The sequence below is a fragment of the Akebia trifoliata genome, chromosome 7 (assembly GCF_017979445.1).
Source record: "Akebia trifoliata isolate Shusen 1 chromosome 7, ASM1797944v1, whole genome shotgun sequence".
Lineage (NCBI taxonomy): Eukaryota > Viridiplantae > Streptophyta > Magnoliopsida > Ranunculales > Lardizabalaceae > Akebia > Akebia trifoliata.
The window spans coordinates 28,439,868-28,458,164 of record NC_141381.1 but is presented as its reverse complement, the minus strand read 5'-3'; the positions used below and the strand labels follow the sequence as shown (position 1 = coordinate 28,458,164).

The window sequence follows — 18,297 nt, the reverse complement described above, 5'->3', positions numbered from 1 at the left end:
TGGAACATGCACCTAGCCAGTCCTGAGAAAAATTCTGGAATAAAATCAGATTTAAGAGAGAAAATTCCTGAATCTGTAAAAGCTAATCACTTTTCCCTTTTTAGTTTTTATTTTATTAGTATGTAAGGGCATAGTGACAGGAAAATTTGACAAGTAAAAATGGGCAAAGTTGGAAAAAAAACTGAAAAATAAAATAAAATTTTTGTATTACTTATAGATAATAAAAATGTATACTTTATATATTAAACATTAAAAAAATATATAAATTTTAATATTAGTTATAATAATATAAAAATATTTTTTTTCCAAGCTTTGGTAATAAGCTGGGATTTAAGTTTGACCGAAAGAATCGTGAATTAATCCTGAATTTCTAAAAGAAAAATGGAATAATATTATCCCAACTGCAAGGGCATTTTGGTCATTGGGATGTTAGAACAAGTTGCTGTACATGTTTTTGTTTGTTTGTTTATTTATATTATATATTATATATATTTATAAATGGAAAAACGTTAACATCGGTTCATGCCCCATGTATAATGGTGGAGCCATGTAGGGTTCGGTCTAAGTCCACCATTCCATATTCCTTGAGATTCTATGTCGGCAATGACCACTGTGAGTGGTGCTGATGAAGTTTCTGTGGATTAGGGCTGACGTGGAAAATTATCAGTCGTTGCTGGATGGTATCATTCTCCCGAGCTGTATTTTGGAATATTCGTGATCGATCGAGGAATCATATTTATGATGGGAAATTTATGGGAGTCTAGAATCTGTGCCCTCGTGAACCAGTTGTACCACTTACCATGTTTTGCGTTTGTCGCACGTTTCTTGTCGGGTTAGTTGGGGTGATTTATTAATTTCTGACTCTTCTCTTGCTTCTCGCTGAGGTATCTTTTTGGATGTAAGGGAATCCAACGTGGGTTTCTATCAAGTGGATCCCCATGTTGTTTGCATACGATAAAAACATTTACTCATGAACAAGATCGAGTTTAAAACCAAAGTTTAGGGATGGAATCCTCTGTAGGACTTTTTTTTTTCTTATAGTTTATTGTAGTGGATTTTAAAAAGTTAGAGAGTAACTTGTTGGAAAGAAAAATAAACAACTTATATAGGTAAGGATCATAGTGAAGATGAGATTCAAAACTCTTTTTTTGAAAAATATAATTATTTAAGCCTGATCAAAGGTTTTAAAAATGAACGACAATATTTCAACGAGTGTATTTTTCTGGGTCTATGAGGTGGTGCTACCTCAACCGTTAAGATTCATTAATGAGAAATACAACACTAATAAGTCCTGCAGAGGATTTACTCTCTAAAATTTAGCATAGTCGGTGTTATGGGATATCAAGTGAGGGAACCGCTATGTTGATTTTCTTTTAATATTCACTAGAGTTTGTCCAATAGTGGAAAAATATATAAATTTTAAAGGGTATTCTTGAAAATGATAAAAGAGGAAAGTTAATAAAATTAAATAGATATTCTTAAAAATTGGGAGAAAAAAAAAAGGGTAGGAAGTTAAGTACCATGCTATACTGACATCCTAGAACACTTTCTAATTTCTACCCATTGATTTTCCTTGAACATACAATACTCGTATCTCAAAAAAAAGTATTTATGGTTCTGAGTACATTACCATAATTTGCATAGTATTGAAGGCAACATTGTAACTAGTCAATGTAGCATTTCTTTAAAGTTAAAGGTGGTCCTCAAGATTCATGATAAATTAAGAGAGTTACTATTGTCACATCAACTTTTAGTAATTCCACACCAATTCCTATGTAAATCACCAAAGAATTATACATAGTTGGTGTGGCATTAGTAAAAATTGGTGTGGCAATAACAATTCTCTAAAATAAATCTCTAATGCATTTTTTTCGTGGGGATGGAATCCTCTATATAGTAGTTTTTTCTTGTAGGACCACTATTTAGATGGTTGGGAGCACGCCACATAATAAAAAATGTAAAATCTAATCATTTAAATTAAGAAATTTAGTAACCATCCATTTTAAAAGCCTTCGATCCACTTCATTTTTTGTTTTTTTCAAATTTGATCTAGAGCATGAATGCTAGAGATCTAGCGTGGTATTTGCTTACAATGTGGCACTCTCTCAACCATGTAAAAAGTACTATAGAGTACTACAAAAAAATGTACTTCAAAGTATTTGCTCCATTTTATGAAAGGGATAACGATTAGATAAGTAGGGAGATAACGATTAGATAAATAGGGAGATAACCATCCTATCCTATTATATAAACTAAAGAGACATGGCCTTTCTCTTTGGGGTTAAGAGAATGAGAGATCAGAAGAGTAAAGGTAATAAAGTTGGAAAAGTATTCTTAGGAGGAATGACAATATATTCAAAAGTTATCTTCAAGATTCATATGGAGATTAAATCTCAATCACTCTTTATGTAGATGGAGCCCACTGTTGTGTTTTATTATATTAAGTTTGTTCGTAACTATAACAAGATCATCCTCTGTGGGGTTAAGGGGGTAATAGAAGAAAGACAATAAAATTAAAAAATCATTGAAAGTAGAGAAGAGAAAAAAAAAAATTGAAATTGTTCCTTGAGATTTATAGGTAGATTAAATCCCAACTCCGATTTATGTAAGGGATAAACATTAGGAAGAAAATCATTATGCTTTATTACGAGAGTTTCTATTTTCACCCCAATTTTTTATAATGCCACCCCAAGATGTGTGTTAATTCTTTGGGGATTTACATATGAATTAGGGTGGCATTAACAAAAGTTGGTGTGACAATAACATCTCTCTTTATTATTAGATATATTAGTATACTAGTAGGTGATGTGTGCAAACGCACATGTATTACAAAATTAGGATTTATGCATGATTAATTTTTTATAATTATTTTAAAAATATATTTCAAATATATCATATTTTTCTTATGATATAGAGTCCCCTTAGCCTTACTAAGTTAGTAAGGATTTCACCCTTACTCTTGGCATCCAAAAACATGATTATATGCATTAGGGTTTTAGAGGACAAATTTCTATGAATTTTGAAAAAAAAATAATTTAATAGTTATATTTCACCATTGAGTTTCATTTTTAAGTTTGAGAATAATGTTGAAGTTTGGTAACTGTCCATTTTCAAAACCTTGGATATAGTTCAAAAGAATTTTATTTTATTTTATTTTATTTTATTTTATTTTTTTGAATCTGAGTTTTTTGATGAAACATAGAGGCAGTGGTATTGGATTTCTAATGTGGTAATCCATTTGAGCAAAACGACTCTTAGTAAGCTTAAAATCTTATTGTGTTAGTAAGGAAAGGGTTTCACTTTAATATATTATTATGGCATTTTCATAATTTATAATATTAATTAAGGTGGTTTCGAAGAAAGCATAATAAAAGATTAAGAAAAAATATTTAATATAGGAGTCGTGAGATTGTAGTTTTATGGTCTATGTAGAAATTTTCTTTAATCTATTCAACCTTATCTTAGTTCCATCGCTTTAATCATAATCTAAAACCTTTGTAGAAAACCTAGATTTTCTACCAAAATTCTATTGATCTACTTTTTCCTAAAATCCCATTTTGCATTGAGATTTGAAGATTGAACTAGATAGAATTCCAAAATTGAAAAAGGGTGGCATTGAAGATGAAAAATCAAAGTTTGAAGTTTGACATAATTTTAAGGTTGAAGACGACTGATTTGGAAAAAAAAAACAGGATTCTATTCGAAGAAGAGGGTATTCCAATTATTTTTTGTTAGTATATCTCAAATATTATCCAAAACATGGAGGGAGTTTCAAAGTTTTAAATGTCGAGAAACTCGGACTCATTCATAGACATTTGTGAACTTGAAAATGTACAAACTTCAGAGGAATGATTTTGAGAATGAGATATGAAATGCAAATCCTATTGACACCCAAAAAATAAAAATAACAAGTGTCTTTTAATCATTGATTAACATATTTTAAATTTGAGAGTTTGTGGTTCATTTCTTAAGTCTTTGATTAGATCAAAAATATTTTTTATTGATTTTTTTTCAGACCAGTGTGATTGTCCATTTGGCCCAATTGAAAGATCTCATGTCTAGGCTCAACATGGTCCAATTCAATCGATGAATCCATTTCAATTGAGAATCCCAAGGAACATCCATAGATTTAAAGGTCCTTGTTTATTTCATTTCTCATACTTATATCCCTTAACCTCAGCTGATCATCATTGACCAAAGATGTGGACCTATAATTAAAATGATTTGTTTAGATTAATTGATTGATGTGTGAAAAATGATTTACAAGTGAAATAAGATCGAACATAATTTTCCACAACAGTTACGATTCGTATTAGAATGGTTTTGATTTCCTATTAGCTTAGATTGAAATAGTAAAATTGAATATCGAATAACTTTCAAAATTCTAAAAATAGAAGACATGGTTCTGAACAGAATTGTCTGAAAAACCGAGATTTTGTTAACTAATTTATCCCAAACCCTTGAGATAAGGATACGATGATGATAATAAGAACAACAATAAAAGAACTTGGCAATAAATTGGCATTTTGAAAGCAACATGTGATTTGGTTAGTGGTTACTTATCCTAAATAATTTGTGTAGGAGAGTTGCTATTGTCACATCAACTTTTACTAATGCCACACCAATTCCTATGTAAATCACCAAAGAATTTCTCAATTGGTGTGGGGTTAGTAACAATTAGTGTGGCAATAGTAACTCTTCCTTTTAAATGTTCAAAGGTACTTGATTGGCCACAAGGTAAACTTCATACTACATTCGTAAAATCAAGTGAATCATGAACCCACCAAATTTTGATTGGGTTTCAGCGAACCAAAATATGCTGATTTGCAATAATTTTTTAATTGGTTCAGAGAACCAAATCAAATTATCATTTTTTTTTTCATTGTTTATATTTAAAATTTAGATTGTTATATTAATTTGTTTCTATTTATTAACTTAGAATTTTTTAACATTATAATGATACTTAACTTCTATAGTTGAATTATATAGCAAAGTCAAGGATGTTTAGGTCATTTTTTAGTCTTCTAGAGTAGAATAGAGTCAAGGGGGTATGTCATAAGTTAAAAAAACAAATGGGTATCTCAAAATTCACCAAAACGTGAAAAGGATATGTCTAAAAATAACCCTAAAATCTAGGACCACATTTCAATTTTTAATGGGACAATCAGTTAAAACCTTACCATAATCAAGTTGAGCCTCAGAAACAAATTCCCTATGTTTAGAATCTGTTATTGGAGAATGGTGAATCCAGAATTCCCCCAAAACTAACAAAAACAGAAACTTATTTAAATCCAATCCCACCTTTCAAGAAAGGTCCCTCTCTATCTTAAATCAGAGAGGCCTGTTTAGTGTTGGAGAGAAAGGAAGAGAAGCAGAAACAAGAATTAGTTATCCCTTATAACCCAAGTAACCAAACATGGCTAATTTCCAGCAATTCCTTTCTTTCTTTCTAGTCTTTCTAGCAACAATTACTATCCTATTCTCCAATAATTCAAGAGCAGAACAAGCCGATCTTGTTGAATTGTGCGCACACACCGACTACCCCTCGCTTTGCAGTTCGGTTGTGAAATCGGTGCAAGGAGGTGCACCACATGTAACCAAAGCAGCCGTTCAGGCCACAATCCTCCAGACCACCCAAGCCAAAACAACGATTAACAAGCTTATCGAGTCTGGAAAAGGTACCGAGAAGGCAAACTTGAAGGTGTGCCTAGATGTCTACGACGACGCTATAACCAATCTTATAACTTCGTTGAAGAATCTCAATGACAACTCTTTGCCTGACTTGAAGATCAATCTTTCTGCTGCCATCACTGACTTTGAAACTTGCAACGATAGCTTCACCGAGAACCCTGGAGAGGTGTCTCCTATTGCTAACATTAATACATTATTGAGTCAGCTTGCTAGTAACAGCTTGGCATTGGCATGTGAGCTCAAAATCTAAAGGTTGAAGAGGTCGATGTGTTATGGGAATAAAGATATTCTTACTAATCAAAGAGTTCTTTGTTTTAATTATAGCAACGGCTTAGCTTAGAACATTGTTTCCTTCCACAATTCTAAAAATCTAGCTAATTGTTATTGTGTCTGTCAACTTTTATACGTTTCGATATGAAAGAGAGAGATAGAGAGGATTGGCTGTGTATTGTTGTGTGGGGTTCTTGTTTGTACAAGGGTATGCTTTTGTTTATAAAAGGGATTACTAATCCTTAACTTTTTAATGAATCTTTCATTAGCGATCGTAAAGACAGCTAGAAAAATTAATTTGATTCGTTCTCAATAGCCGGGTCAACTGAAATTGTTGCAAAGTTGACGGTTTCTATTTGTATATATGATGTAACGCAATATTTATGGCTACATCTATATACACACATGATGTTGAAGGTCATGGGGTTCAAGATCGTGTAAATTAATTTCAGTTAATACAATCCACTTGCTTGCTTGCTTAGCAGGGGAAAAAATTGATTTGGGTTCAGGCCAAAGGTGTCAAAATGCTTGAACCCATTACTTAAATAAAAATCAGCAATAATTCACTAATTTGGCTGAGACACAATTTATTTGAGAAAATTTACCATATTAGTTATGTGCGTTGTACGTTATGTAAGGAGAAAAAAAAAAAAAGGAAAGTCCTTGAAGGTTTACACGTTTGGTGCAATAGAGAGAAAAACAAAAGAAAATGAATAATTAATAGAAAAAGATTTGACAAATCATAAAATCATTTGTCAAATCTTTTTAATTGAGGGCATCCCCAAATTTACAGAACTACCGTTAGGCTGCACGTGTGCACAGTGGAGAGCTCAGTGAGGAAAAAGTCATTTTCTAGAATCCATTTGTGAGTAAAATGCATGCTCTGTATGGTATAATCGCAAATATAACGTAAATTCATGTAGAACAGAATATTGCAATGTTTAATGCTTAGTTGTCCTCTTCAAATTACAATAATATTTCATTTTTATTTTTATTGTTATTTGTCATGCTAGGTTGTGCAATGTCAACTGCAAATAATTGCAACAAAGGCGACAGTTTCAATTTATATCTATAATGCAATATTTCTAGTCACATCTGTGTAATTCAATGGGACCAACATATGCACGCATGATGTACAAGTCCTCTAAGGCCATTGGGTTCATGATTTACTGCTAAGAAAAGAGTCCAGGATCTGAAAGCTCTAATCCAACTATTCAAGCTTTGTCACAAAAATGGATTAGTTGGGTTGAAGGTTTCCTAAACTGGTGCCCAAACTGTTAGGGAAACAACAACATGAAGAGAGTTTTATTGGAAAAACAAAAATTTTCATTAGAAGCATAATCTCTTAGAAAAAGAAAAGCGCTGTAAAAATAATTAAACAACACAAAGGAAACTCTTCGAGACTTTGTCCAAGTTCTCTTTTCCGTTATCTACATAAAATTTCTCTCAGTAGGACAAAGGTGTTACCTACCGCAGCCTGGAAGGTAACTTGTCATTTATCTCAGACACCATTTTCCCGCAATTTTTATAGTGTGATTTGCCTTCTCTCCAATGCTTTCATAACCAACAAATATCAGTTTCTTTTGTCAGAATAGATGACATTTGCCTGTTCCAGCACAAACTGCACACTCTTCTGCGTCTCCTGCTACATGGCTTAAGCAATGTTTGATTCTATCATTCACCACATCCTGAGAACCACAAAAAGTCTATTTTATATCTGAAAAAGCAAGTAATTTTCTCTTTCTTTTTATTAGACCCAAGTAATTAAAAAGTTGCCTCTAATGAATAAGTAAAAATGTTTTTAAAAAAAGGAAAAAAAAAAAAAAAAAAAGGAAAGAAGAAACATACCACTATTAGTTCATGCAGACCAAGGGGTGCAGTTATGATGTAGGAAATGCCTGGGTGGGCCCTTGCAGCTTCAGCAGTTAAGGATGGGATATCCTAGAAAATAATGTAAGGTTATCGCAGATACAATTCCACTTCAATATTTCTCATCGGCTAATAAAGACAATATACTGTTAGATACAAATGGAAAAAAAACAATTTTTAAGCTATCAGAGGACTTGCTGTACGTGGAGCACACCTTGTGCCAATGTCGTCCGGGGGAAAGAAAGTATGGACTGACAATTACTCGACTTGCCCCTTGTTGCACACACGAATTGAATGCATCTTTGATTGATGGTTCGGCCAACTCCTGATTAAATTAAAAATATAACAAAGAAATAAGATTTTGGTTTTGGTTTTGGTTTTGCAAAACAGCAAAAAATATTTAAAAGTCACAAATGCAGTCTCAAATCTGACAACAAGGCTGAATAAGGAACACTTTTGAATGGAAAAATGGAATGTTTTCCTCTGGTTTCTAAAAATATCAGAACTTCGGGATCAGGAAATTATCTGAAAACCAAACTTTAGCAAAAAAGTAAAATATAATATATATTTGTTAATATAACTTTTTTTAAACCAAATTGATAATAGGATGAGAGACTACCAAGAAGTTATGCCTAAAACTGATGTTAGAGGAAAAGAAAGAGGAGAATAATGTTATAAAAGAATTGTTTGTTTGTTTCAAGAAAAGGAAATTACATTATCATCGTCAAGACATCATTTAACTTGTTTTTAAGAAAAAAAAAAAATCATTGTTGACAAGCAAATCCTTGAGATACATGAAAGATAGGACCAAAATTTGAGCTTTCAGAACCTCAAGGAATTAAGTCAAATCGGATTTGGCCCTAGGCCAACACTCCCTAGCTATGAAACTTGTGTCTAACGAAAGAGAATAGGATTCGTTGATGCTGCCAAGAAATCCTTTACATTTTCAGATAAAATCACATTTGGTGGTCCCCAATCAGTGTGAGTTTCTTAAAGGATTCATCATTGCATGCGAGAAAAAGGAATAAAATAAAATACCAAAACATTCCACTTTTTGCAAATGAGATGATTTTCTTCATAGTATATCGGAAACTCCAGATCAATCTTGTCCTCTTAAAGAGAACACCATCGAAACGCTTAAGCGTACAACAATTCTTTGAGCAGAACCCAATGTTATGCTTAGCTACCAAATATGGAAAATCTCAACTATTTTAAGATCCCTAAGTGTTTAAGATTGTTGAGATTTCAACATTAGAGGAGCACCCCAAGTCAGGATTTGTTGTTATTACACTTTAAAATGACATTTTAAGATGCCATAGCTGACAATTGTGAAGTCGGTTTGATGCAGGATTTTAAATCTCGCTTTAACGTCTAGTCTCGTTCATGGAAGAGACCGAGTTATCACAGGCGAGTCAACTCGTCTCAAACGAGATAAACCATTTAACTCCGTTTATATTTATGTAAAAGTAATTATAATTTTTTTTTACAAAATAAAGTTGACTAGAAGATGTTTAATCATGAAATCACATCTCATTTAGATAATATGCATTTAAATTCTAAAAATATGAATTATTTTAATTAAAATATACAAAATCCCAGTTGACTCGAACGAGATTTTCAAAATCTCGGCTGAGTCGTATCGTTTATCTCACGAGATTCCATAGGCTTGAGAAGCCTTGTCTATCCATCTTCTTGATGGACGATGCCAAGATGACTCGTCATCCCGGTCTCAGACGAGATTTGAAACCATGTTTTGATATCATGCAGCCTATAAAGAAGAAGAAAACAAAACTAGGACTGATTTACTTTCATCTGAGTTCAATTGCAATAGCTGACAATTGTGAAGTCAGACCGAGATCACGCGGCATATAAAGGAAAAAAATTGTAATTCATTTACTTTCATCCAAGCTCAATTGCAATGCATATCCTTTATTTGAGTTTGTACATAATCAGCCTTATCACATTTAACTATATGAGATAAAATAAATAATAAATAATAAATAAAATCCAAATTTATAAAAATATCATAAAGCAGAGGGGAAAATATTACCATGTGAGCGGGCTCAACAATGGGGTACCCAGTTTTATCTCTAAACATCAATACAAACTCGTCTGCAATTCTAGAAAATAAAATCGTCAGCTCTGCACCCAATACTCAATCCAAAATCAATTCCAATAATTTAAATTAATAAGAAAAAAAAAAAAAAAACTTACTCAGCATGAGATTGGACTCTTGGCGCCTCGACCCATGGTCGACAATTATCACACCATCTTTGTCTCCAACACTGTGTTTCTCTCTCCTAAATCCGTCATTTCCAGTAGTAGCCAAGCATGATTTTGTGGAAATATGTCTGAATTTGACGGGATTTCTCTGTAATTTTACGAATTTGGGGAAAACCCATCTAGGGTTTCTTATAGTTTCCCTAATTGAAGTTCTTGGTTATCGGAATAACAAAACATGGTACTAAAATCATGCCCCGAAGAGGAAAAATAGCAGAAACACAAGTAAACAAAAAAAAAAAAAACGATTTCGTGATAAATTTTGATAATTTCGCGATTGTTCACGAAAAAAAATGAGAAATTTGGGGAAACCCATCAAAGGTTTCTACTATTAACTAAATTAAACTAACAACAATGAAGTAATTGAAGAGTACCTGTTAAGCGTAAATTGAGATGGGATAGAAGACGACTCCATCGAAGGATTTGAACGTACGATTATGATAGGAACTCATTGACATTATGTCATGGTTTTAAAACTCGTCCGAGTTAATTCGGTATCGCGGTTAAACGAGACTAACTCACAAACTTATTTGAGACGATCACGTATCGTGAGATAAGCGAGACGTTGGATGAGATTTTTCATATCTCGTCCCAGACAAATAATACCTATCGGCTATGAATAAATCACGAGACAAACAATATGTATTAGACGAGATTTTCAATGTAAATATTATATTTATTTATTTTAATAAGTATATTATAATTTTTTTAATTTTATATTCTTTTAGTTTCATTTTTTTTTATACGAATTATTTTTGAATTTTTTCAGAAATTTTCAAAATTTTAAAATAATTAAAAATCATTATCTCATTGTTGAACGAGATGAGATGTATCATCCGAGTTAATTCGGTATCAAAACTGAACTAGACGAGACATGAAACCGAGTTTAAAAACCATGTTCATATTAGAGCAATTTCAAATGGAGTCGATATAAGGTTTCACATAGGTATTTTTATCGTCCATTAACAAATAAATTTCCTCTAATTAACTAACAAGTCGTGCTGGAGTGACCTCAAGCTTGGACTTCATATCACACATCTTGATGTGAAAGTCGATAGCAATCATAGATTCTTTTTCACTTGTATCTTGAGAAAAATATCTATGGTTCATATACACTTTCAAGTCAGGGTGTGCGATGTCAAGTCGAATTTTGAGATCACTTGAGCATTTTGTTGAGTCAAGCTAACCTCACTATCTTAGTAAGGAAAGGGTATTGACACCACACCTCAGTGCAGAATATGAATAGACAGAAAATCAAGAAAAGTTTTGCTGTAACTCTTGATATTAAATTTGACATAAAACTTTCAAAAATTCGCCATGTACCCACTAGGTATTTGATCACCTATTTCTCGTGAAGCTCAAATTATATTCCAATGTGATTTTCCAAGGTAAAGAGAAAAAAAGTATTCCTTCTTAAACTTTCGAAAAATATTTTTTTCCCCTCCCAATGTTATTTTCTAATGATTATCTCCATCCCAAAAATAGAAGCATACTTCAAATTCAAAAAATGCACTCGACTCACATATTGATAGGACTGCAACTTGGGTGGACTGGCCCATACTCATTCTGAGCTCAACTTGATTGATGGGTGAGCCTAGGCCAAGTTATGTAGAAGATGAATTGAGCCCGATTTAAGATATCTCGACCTGATTTCAATTTGGGTTAAGCTCGGGTTGAGAGGGTATAAGCAACTATATATATATATATGGGAAATGTTCAGCACCCTAAGTTTTACCACATACTTTAACAAACGTTTTTTGTCCTACATGGGTTAGAAGTTTTGGAATGGGCTGATTTTTGGTGAGGATGATCTCTATGATTAGAAGATCATTCTTCCCAAAAATCAGCCCATTCCGAAATGTTTAGCCCCATGTTTACACGTTGAAAAATCGTGGACCATCCATTTTTTGTAAACCATTTTTGATGGGGTTAGAAGTTTTGGAATGAGCTGATTTTTAGTGAGGATGATCTCATCCTCACCAAAAATCAGCCCATTCCAAAACTTCTAACCCATGTAAGACAAAACACGTTTGTTAAAATGTGTGGTAAAGCTTAGGGTGCTGAACGGGACCATATATATATATATATATATATATATATATATATATATATATATATATATATATATATATATATATGGGTCAGGATTAAGGGACATATGAAAAAACAATGTAACATTAATAAATTTTCAAATATAGGTTAGAAGTTTTGGATTGAGCTGATTTTTTTGTGAGGATGATCTCTATGATGGGAAGATCATCCGAAAAAAAAAAAATCAGTCCAATCTGAAACTTCTAACCCCATTAAAAGTGAATTAGAATGTGGACTGTCGATTTTTTATCAATTTTTTTTAATAATTTGTAAATCACTTTTGATGGATTTAGAAACTTCAGATTGAGCTAATTTTTTGTGAGAATGATCTTCTCATCATAGTGACCATCTTTGCAAAAAAACAGCTCAATCCAAAACCTCTGACCCATATTTTGAAAAACCTTTATTTTTACATATGTCCCTTGCACCGCCCCCCATATATATATATATATGGGTCCCGTTCAATACCCAACAATTTGCCCAACATGTTTTGTCCTACATGGGTTAGAAGTTTTGGAATAGGCTGATGTTTGATGAGGATGATCTCTATGGTGAGGAGATCATCTTCACCAAAAATCAGCCCATTCAAAAACTTCTAACCCCATCACAAATGGTTTACAAAAAATGGATGGTCCACAATTTTTCAACTTGTAAACATGGGGTTAGAAGTTTTGGAATTGGTTGATTTTTGGTGAGGATGATCTTCTAATCGTAGAGATCATTTTCACCAAAAATCAGCCCATTCCAAAACTTCTAACCCATATAGGACAAAACATGTTGGGCAAATGGTTGGATTCTAAACATATCCCTATATATATATATAGAGTCCCGTTCAGCAACAAAACATTTTGACAAACATTTTGGCAAAACATTTTTCAAAACATGGGTTAGAGGTTTTGGAATGGTCTGGTTTTTGGTGAGGATGATCTCTACGGTGAGGAGATCATCCTCACCAAAAATCAGCCCATTCCAAAATCTCTAACCCATGTTTTGAAAAAATTTTTTGCCAAAATGTTTGTTGCTGAACATTTCCCATATATATATATATATATATATATATATATATTATATATATATATATATATTATATATATATGGGTCCCGTTCGGCGCCAGTCCATAAATTTGTCGTTTTAAACAAACGTTTGCAAGCCGTTAGATAAGATGCATTCGGACGGCACAGATTGAATAGGGAGCCGTTTTGTGTTTAACTTAAAAATATATCATTATTTACACCGCCGTCCTTAAACTTAGGGATATTTAGTGTTACCTCCCTAAACACTTAAAACCCAAAAAGAAAACGAAGAGAGAGAGAGAGAGAGACTTCTCTCTTCTCCTTCACCTTCACCTTCTCCCTGCTTGAACGTGTGACCCTCTCTCTCTCTCTCTCTCTTTCTCTCTTGTCTCCTTCTCCAATTTGAGAAACATAATTGGAGCACAAACCATTGATCTTGAGACGAGAAATTGGAGTCGGTTGAACAATGCAGTTATGATCTTCGACAAGAATCACCTCTCCTTTTTCAAATTTACAGAGGATTTTGCACTGACCTTCAATGGAAATAAATGGGGTTACAATGGGCCTTATTTGGTTTTCAAGAGTTGGTTCGAGGGTGAGGGAAGACCCGGATTTAATTTCACGGGTGTTTGCTGGCCATCAGCATTTTATCCGATCGATTGGAGTAGGATTTAGAGCCTCTTTCATGGACCAAGGGATAAGGTTCATTCGAAATGGATGACGGGGAAGCTCGGGCAAATTCGTAGGGAAAGTTTTGCTGTTCATCTGTGGAACCAACAAAGTAGAACGCTGAAGATCGAAAATGGGAGCATTATTAGTCGTATAATGTTGGATTCTTGTATTTTCTGCAATTCTTTGGTTTCGACTTTGTAAAGAATCTTGTTCGTTGCTCTCGGGTATCAATCTTGAAGAGAGATCAGGGAGAAGGAGATGAGAGAGAGAGAGAGAGAGAGAGAGAGAGAGAGAGAGAGAGAGTAGGGAGAAGGTGAAGGAGAAGAGATAACTCTGTCTCTGTTCGTTTTCTCTTGCGTTTTAAGTATTTAGGGAGGTAGAAGTAAATGCCTCTAAGTTTAAGGACGGCGGTGTAAATAATATATACGCTTTTAAGTTAAACGCAAAACGGCTCCCCATTCAATCTGTACCGTCCGAATGCATCTTATCTAACGGCTTGCAAACATTTGTTAAAACGACTGATTTATGGACTGGCGCCGAATGGGACCCTATATATATATATGGGAAATGTTCAGCACCCTAAGTTTTACCACACACTTTAACAAACGCGTTTTGTCCTACATGGGTTAGAAGTTTCGGAATGGGCTGATTTTTGGTGAGGATGATCTCTATGGTGAGGAGATCATCCTCACCAAAAATCAGCTCATTCCAAAACTTCTAACCTCATCAAAAATAATTTACAAAAAATGGACGGTCCACGATTTTTCAACGTGTAAACATGGGGCTAAACATTTTGGAATGGGCTGATTTTTGGGGAGGATGATCTTCTAATCATAGAGATCATCCTCACGAAAAATCAGCCCATTCCAAAACTTCTAACCCATGTAGGACAAAAAACATTTGTTAAAGTGTGTGGTAAAACTTAGGGTGCTGAACATTTCCCATATATATAGGGTCCCGTTCAGCAACAAACATTTTAGCAAACATTTTGGCAAAACATTTTTCAAAACATGAGTTAGATGTTTTGGAATGGGCTGATTTTTTGTGAGAATGATCTGTACGGTGAGGAGATCATCCTCATCAAAAATCAGTTCATTCCAAAACTTCTAACACCATCAAAAATAGTTTACAAAAAATGGACGATCCACAATTTTTCAACTGGTAAACATGTGTTAGAAGTTTTGGAATGGGCTGATTTTTGGTGAGGATGATCTACTAACTTTAGAGATCATCCTCACCAAAAATCAGCCCATTCCAAAACCTCTAACCCATGTTTTGAAAAATGTTTTGCAAAAAAATTTGCTAAAAAGTTGGCCCTTGAATGCTACCCTATATATATATAGGGGGCGGTTCAAGGGACATATGTAAAAACAATGATTTTTTAAAATATGAGTTCGAGGTTTTCGATTTAGCTGATTTTTTGCTAGGATGGTCACTATGATGAAAAGATCATCCTCACAAAAAATCAGTTCAATTTGAAACTTTTAAATTCCTCAAAAGTGATTTACATATATTTGACAAAAAATCGACGATCTACATTCTAAATCACTTTTAATGGGGTTAGAAGTTTCAGATTGGGCTGATTTTTTTTTTCTTTTTTCAGATGATCTTCTCATCATAGAGATTATCCTCACAAAAAATCAGCTCAATATGAAACTTCTAACCCATATTTTGAAATTTTATTAATGTTACATTGTTTTTACATATGTTTTTTCACATGTTCCTTGATCCAGACCCATTTTTCTATTTCATCTTATTATGACTTTACTTAGTTAATATTAATGTGAACTTTCGTTTAATATGATTTGTCTACATATTATTTCAATGATGGATTTGAAGGTTGTATGCAAATTTAATTACTAGTAATTTTTGTTTTTGATATTGTATATCTTTTTCAAAGTATAAAATATGAAATTATTTGCTAATCAAAATGAAATTAGGATTATTTAACAAGTCCAACCGGATCAAACTGTCTCAATTACTTAACTCAAGCTAACCTGAACTCAACCCAAATCTAAAAGATCAAGCTTGGGTTAGTGAACATAGGCCTAATGGTTGGGTTGAGTTGAGATTGGATTGAGGGTTTTACTACTTGGGTTGAGCCTGGGTTTACCCCCCAATCTACCTAAGTTGCAGCCATACATATTATCGAAAACTTTCGCTGATGGCTCTTGCATGGCATTATTTGGGGAATGGTGGTGCTGGTGATGATAGTGGGTGAAGAGTACAAACAGGGGGACTCACCTGTTTCCTTCATCTCTTATATATTTGAAAATATATATATATATAAATCCCTTGAAATTAATGTAAAATCAGAAAATATTATTCTATGGCTCCACATACAGCCAGAGTACTCCGAACCTAAAAAAAATCTTGATCGTTTTGGTTTTTATTGATTTTCATTCCCAATATGAACTCCGTGGAATTAGAATCAAATACCCATTACCCATTAACATAGTAACATTGGTACTTATTTTGAATGAAAAAATATATAAATATTCTATAAAATATAAATTATTTATAGAGAGATTTACCGAGCAGACCTATTTGTTGTAATTTTATTACAAAAACTCAACTACTTTATCAAGATTGTTACTGTACAAGCCTTACTTTGTGAATCATGCTAATATGACTAACTTAGTGATAGCCTTCTTGATTCATATAAAAACTCATATTCAAATAAAAAAAATTTCAAAATTTCAAAATAAAAAATCTTTTTTGACCTTGATTAGTGTTGAGAATGGATGGTTACTGAAATCCCAAATTTAAAATTAAAATTCGACGATGAAAATTATTTTTTCTTTTTGAAGTTCTTAGAATTTTATCCTTTATAACCCCGTGGCACCAGATCATGTTTTTGGATGCCACATTGATGCGGTTAGGATCTACTCTTAAGTATTAAATAATAAAAATTCAAAAAAAAAAATCTTTTTTGAACTTGATCGAAGGTGTTGAAAATAGATGACTATCGAACTCCCAAATTTAAAACTAAAATTCAACGGTAAAGTAAGGTTTGCCTGATAACAAACTTGAAAAAGTAAGGTTTGGTTAGTAAAGAACTTCATAAAGTAACGGGAGTTTTTGTAATAAAAATGCAACAATTATGTCTGTCAGATTTTATAAATGTTTCAATTTAACTTGTAATTTCTCATTTGAAAGTTAAGATCAACAATAAATTCTTCAAGTAAATCAAACATTTGAGAATAAGATCGTAGAAAATTACAATATGAATCATTTATTTGTCATTAAAATATAAAAAATAAATGAAAATTAATGTAGAGAAAAAGGACTCTTCACCCTAGCATGTATTCAGCAGTACATATAATCACTTTTAAATGGAGGGACATATAGAGATTCGAAGGATCAGGTCTTATTGATAGACCCAAAACTGACTAATTGGTTTCGGGTACTTTGGGTACCATTGACACCCTTACTATAGATACCATTTATTCTCTCTTATTTCCATTTGACTTGCAATGCTTCAAAGAGACTCTTACCCTCCTCTCTCTCTCTCTCTCTCTCTCTCTCTCTCTCTCTCTCTCTCTCTCTCATACATGTGAAAGAATTTGGATTTGCTGAAAAATAAAATGAGTGTTAACTGTTAAGCTGCTAGAGGAACAATTAGTTTACAGCCCTGTCCTCTAAAAAGGGAAATGATATTAGACTATCCAACTATATGAATTGTTCGTTCCTGGAAGTCCATCATAATAAAATTTCACTCTATTTTGATATAAATCAAATTAAAGTTTAACTTGATTTGAATATATATATATATATACTGTCCTCTAAAAAGGGAAATGATATTAGACTATCCAACTATATGAATTGTTCGTTCCTGGAAGTCCATCATAATAAAATGTCAGTCTATTTTAATATAAATCAAATTAAAGTTTAACTTGATTTGAATATATATATTATTTGATTAGAACTTTAATCCAATCAATTTTATTAATGTTAGTATGGAAGTATGGAACTATTTTTTTTTTTTTACAATAACCATCATGTTGAGAATTACTTGATGTGTTGGTTCATCTAACATATATATGAAACAAGTTACATGGATCAAAGGACCACGTAGAGCTTGGGTCGAGGTCTAGATCATTTGGGCAATGTTGGCTCCTTGGCCCTCTAGAATTCATTGTCTAGTCGTCTATATTTGAAAAAAATAATTTGGCAATTTTTTTTAAAAACCAGATCTAAGACATTGAAAGTTGATGGCTACTAAATTCTCAATTTTAAAATTCAATTCTAACGTTGAAAAAGTGACTTTTTTTGGACTTCATTCATGAATCCTTACTACATATATGAAACAAAGTTGAGTCTAAGCTTAAGTAGCTTCATAGTTGTTTCCCCCTTAATTTGGCTTGGACCGCATGAAACGTCATCCATGGTCCCATTTGAATAGGACGA

At 32.9% G+C, this 18,297-nt stretch overlaps 2 protein-coding genes across 3 annotated transcripts; one reads left to right on the top strand and one right to left on the bottom strand.

Moving 5' to 3' along the window:
* The first annotated feature begins 5,309 nt into the window (after window positions 1–5,309).
* LOC147398797 (Plant invertase/pectin methylesterase inhibitor superfamily protein) lies at window positions 5,310–6,215 on the top strand. Its single transcript, XM_086448107.1, has one exon. It carries the CDS (start codon window positions 5,417–5,419, stop codon window positions 5,939–5,941), a length of 525 nt encoding a protein of 174 aa, XP_086304233.1. The 5' UTR covers window positions 5,310–5,416; the 3' UTR covers window positions 5,942–6,215.
* A 1,049-nt stretch (window positions 6,216–7,264) lies between these two features.
* Window positions 7,265–10,620, bottom strand: SIRB (sirohydrochlorin ferrochelatase B). Of its 2 annotated transcripts, none has more exons than XM_086448106.1 (6): window positions 10,485–10,620; window positions 10,045–10,181; window positions 9,881–9,942; window positions 8,045–8,155; window positions 7,810–7,902; window positions 7,265–7,649 (listed from the first exon to the last, which is right to left on the bottom strand). In XM_086448106.1, the coding sequence occupies exons 1-6, from the start codon at window positions 10,523–10,525 to the stop codon at window positions 7,548–7,550; spliced, it is 546 nt and encodes a 181-aa protein (XP_086304232.1). In that variant the 5' UTR covers window positions 10,526–10,620; the 3' UTR covers window positions 7,265–7,547. The 2 variants fall into 2 exon arrangements, with proteins under 2 accessions (XP_086304232.1, XP_086304231.1); XM_086448105.1 differs by having other exon boundaries at window positions 10,045–10,265; window positions 10,485–10,581.
* Window positions 10,621–18,297: the final 7,677 nt, after the last annotated feature.

What these genes read in the sequence shown, in the direction of transcription:
- LOC147398797 (XM_086448107.1), top strand. Translation starts at nt 5,417, where the DNA reads ATGGCTAATTTCCAGCAATTCCTTTCTTTCTTTCTAGTCTTTCTAGCA.
- SIRB (XM_086448105.1), bottom strand. Translation starts at nt 10,525, where the DNA reads ATGGAGTCGTCTTCTATCCCATCTCAATTTACGCTTAACAG. An exon ending in TCTCAATTTACGCTTAACAG is followed by an intron (nt 10,266 to 10,484) that starts GTACTCTTCAAT and finishes CCGATAACCAAG; the next exon opens with AACTTCAATTAGGGAAACTA. An exon ending in CCGGACGACATTGGCACAAG is followed by an intron (nt 7,903 to 8,044) that starts GTGTGCTCCACG and finishes ATTATTTTCTAG; the next exon opens with GATATCCCATCCTTAACTGC.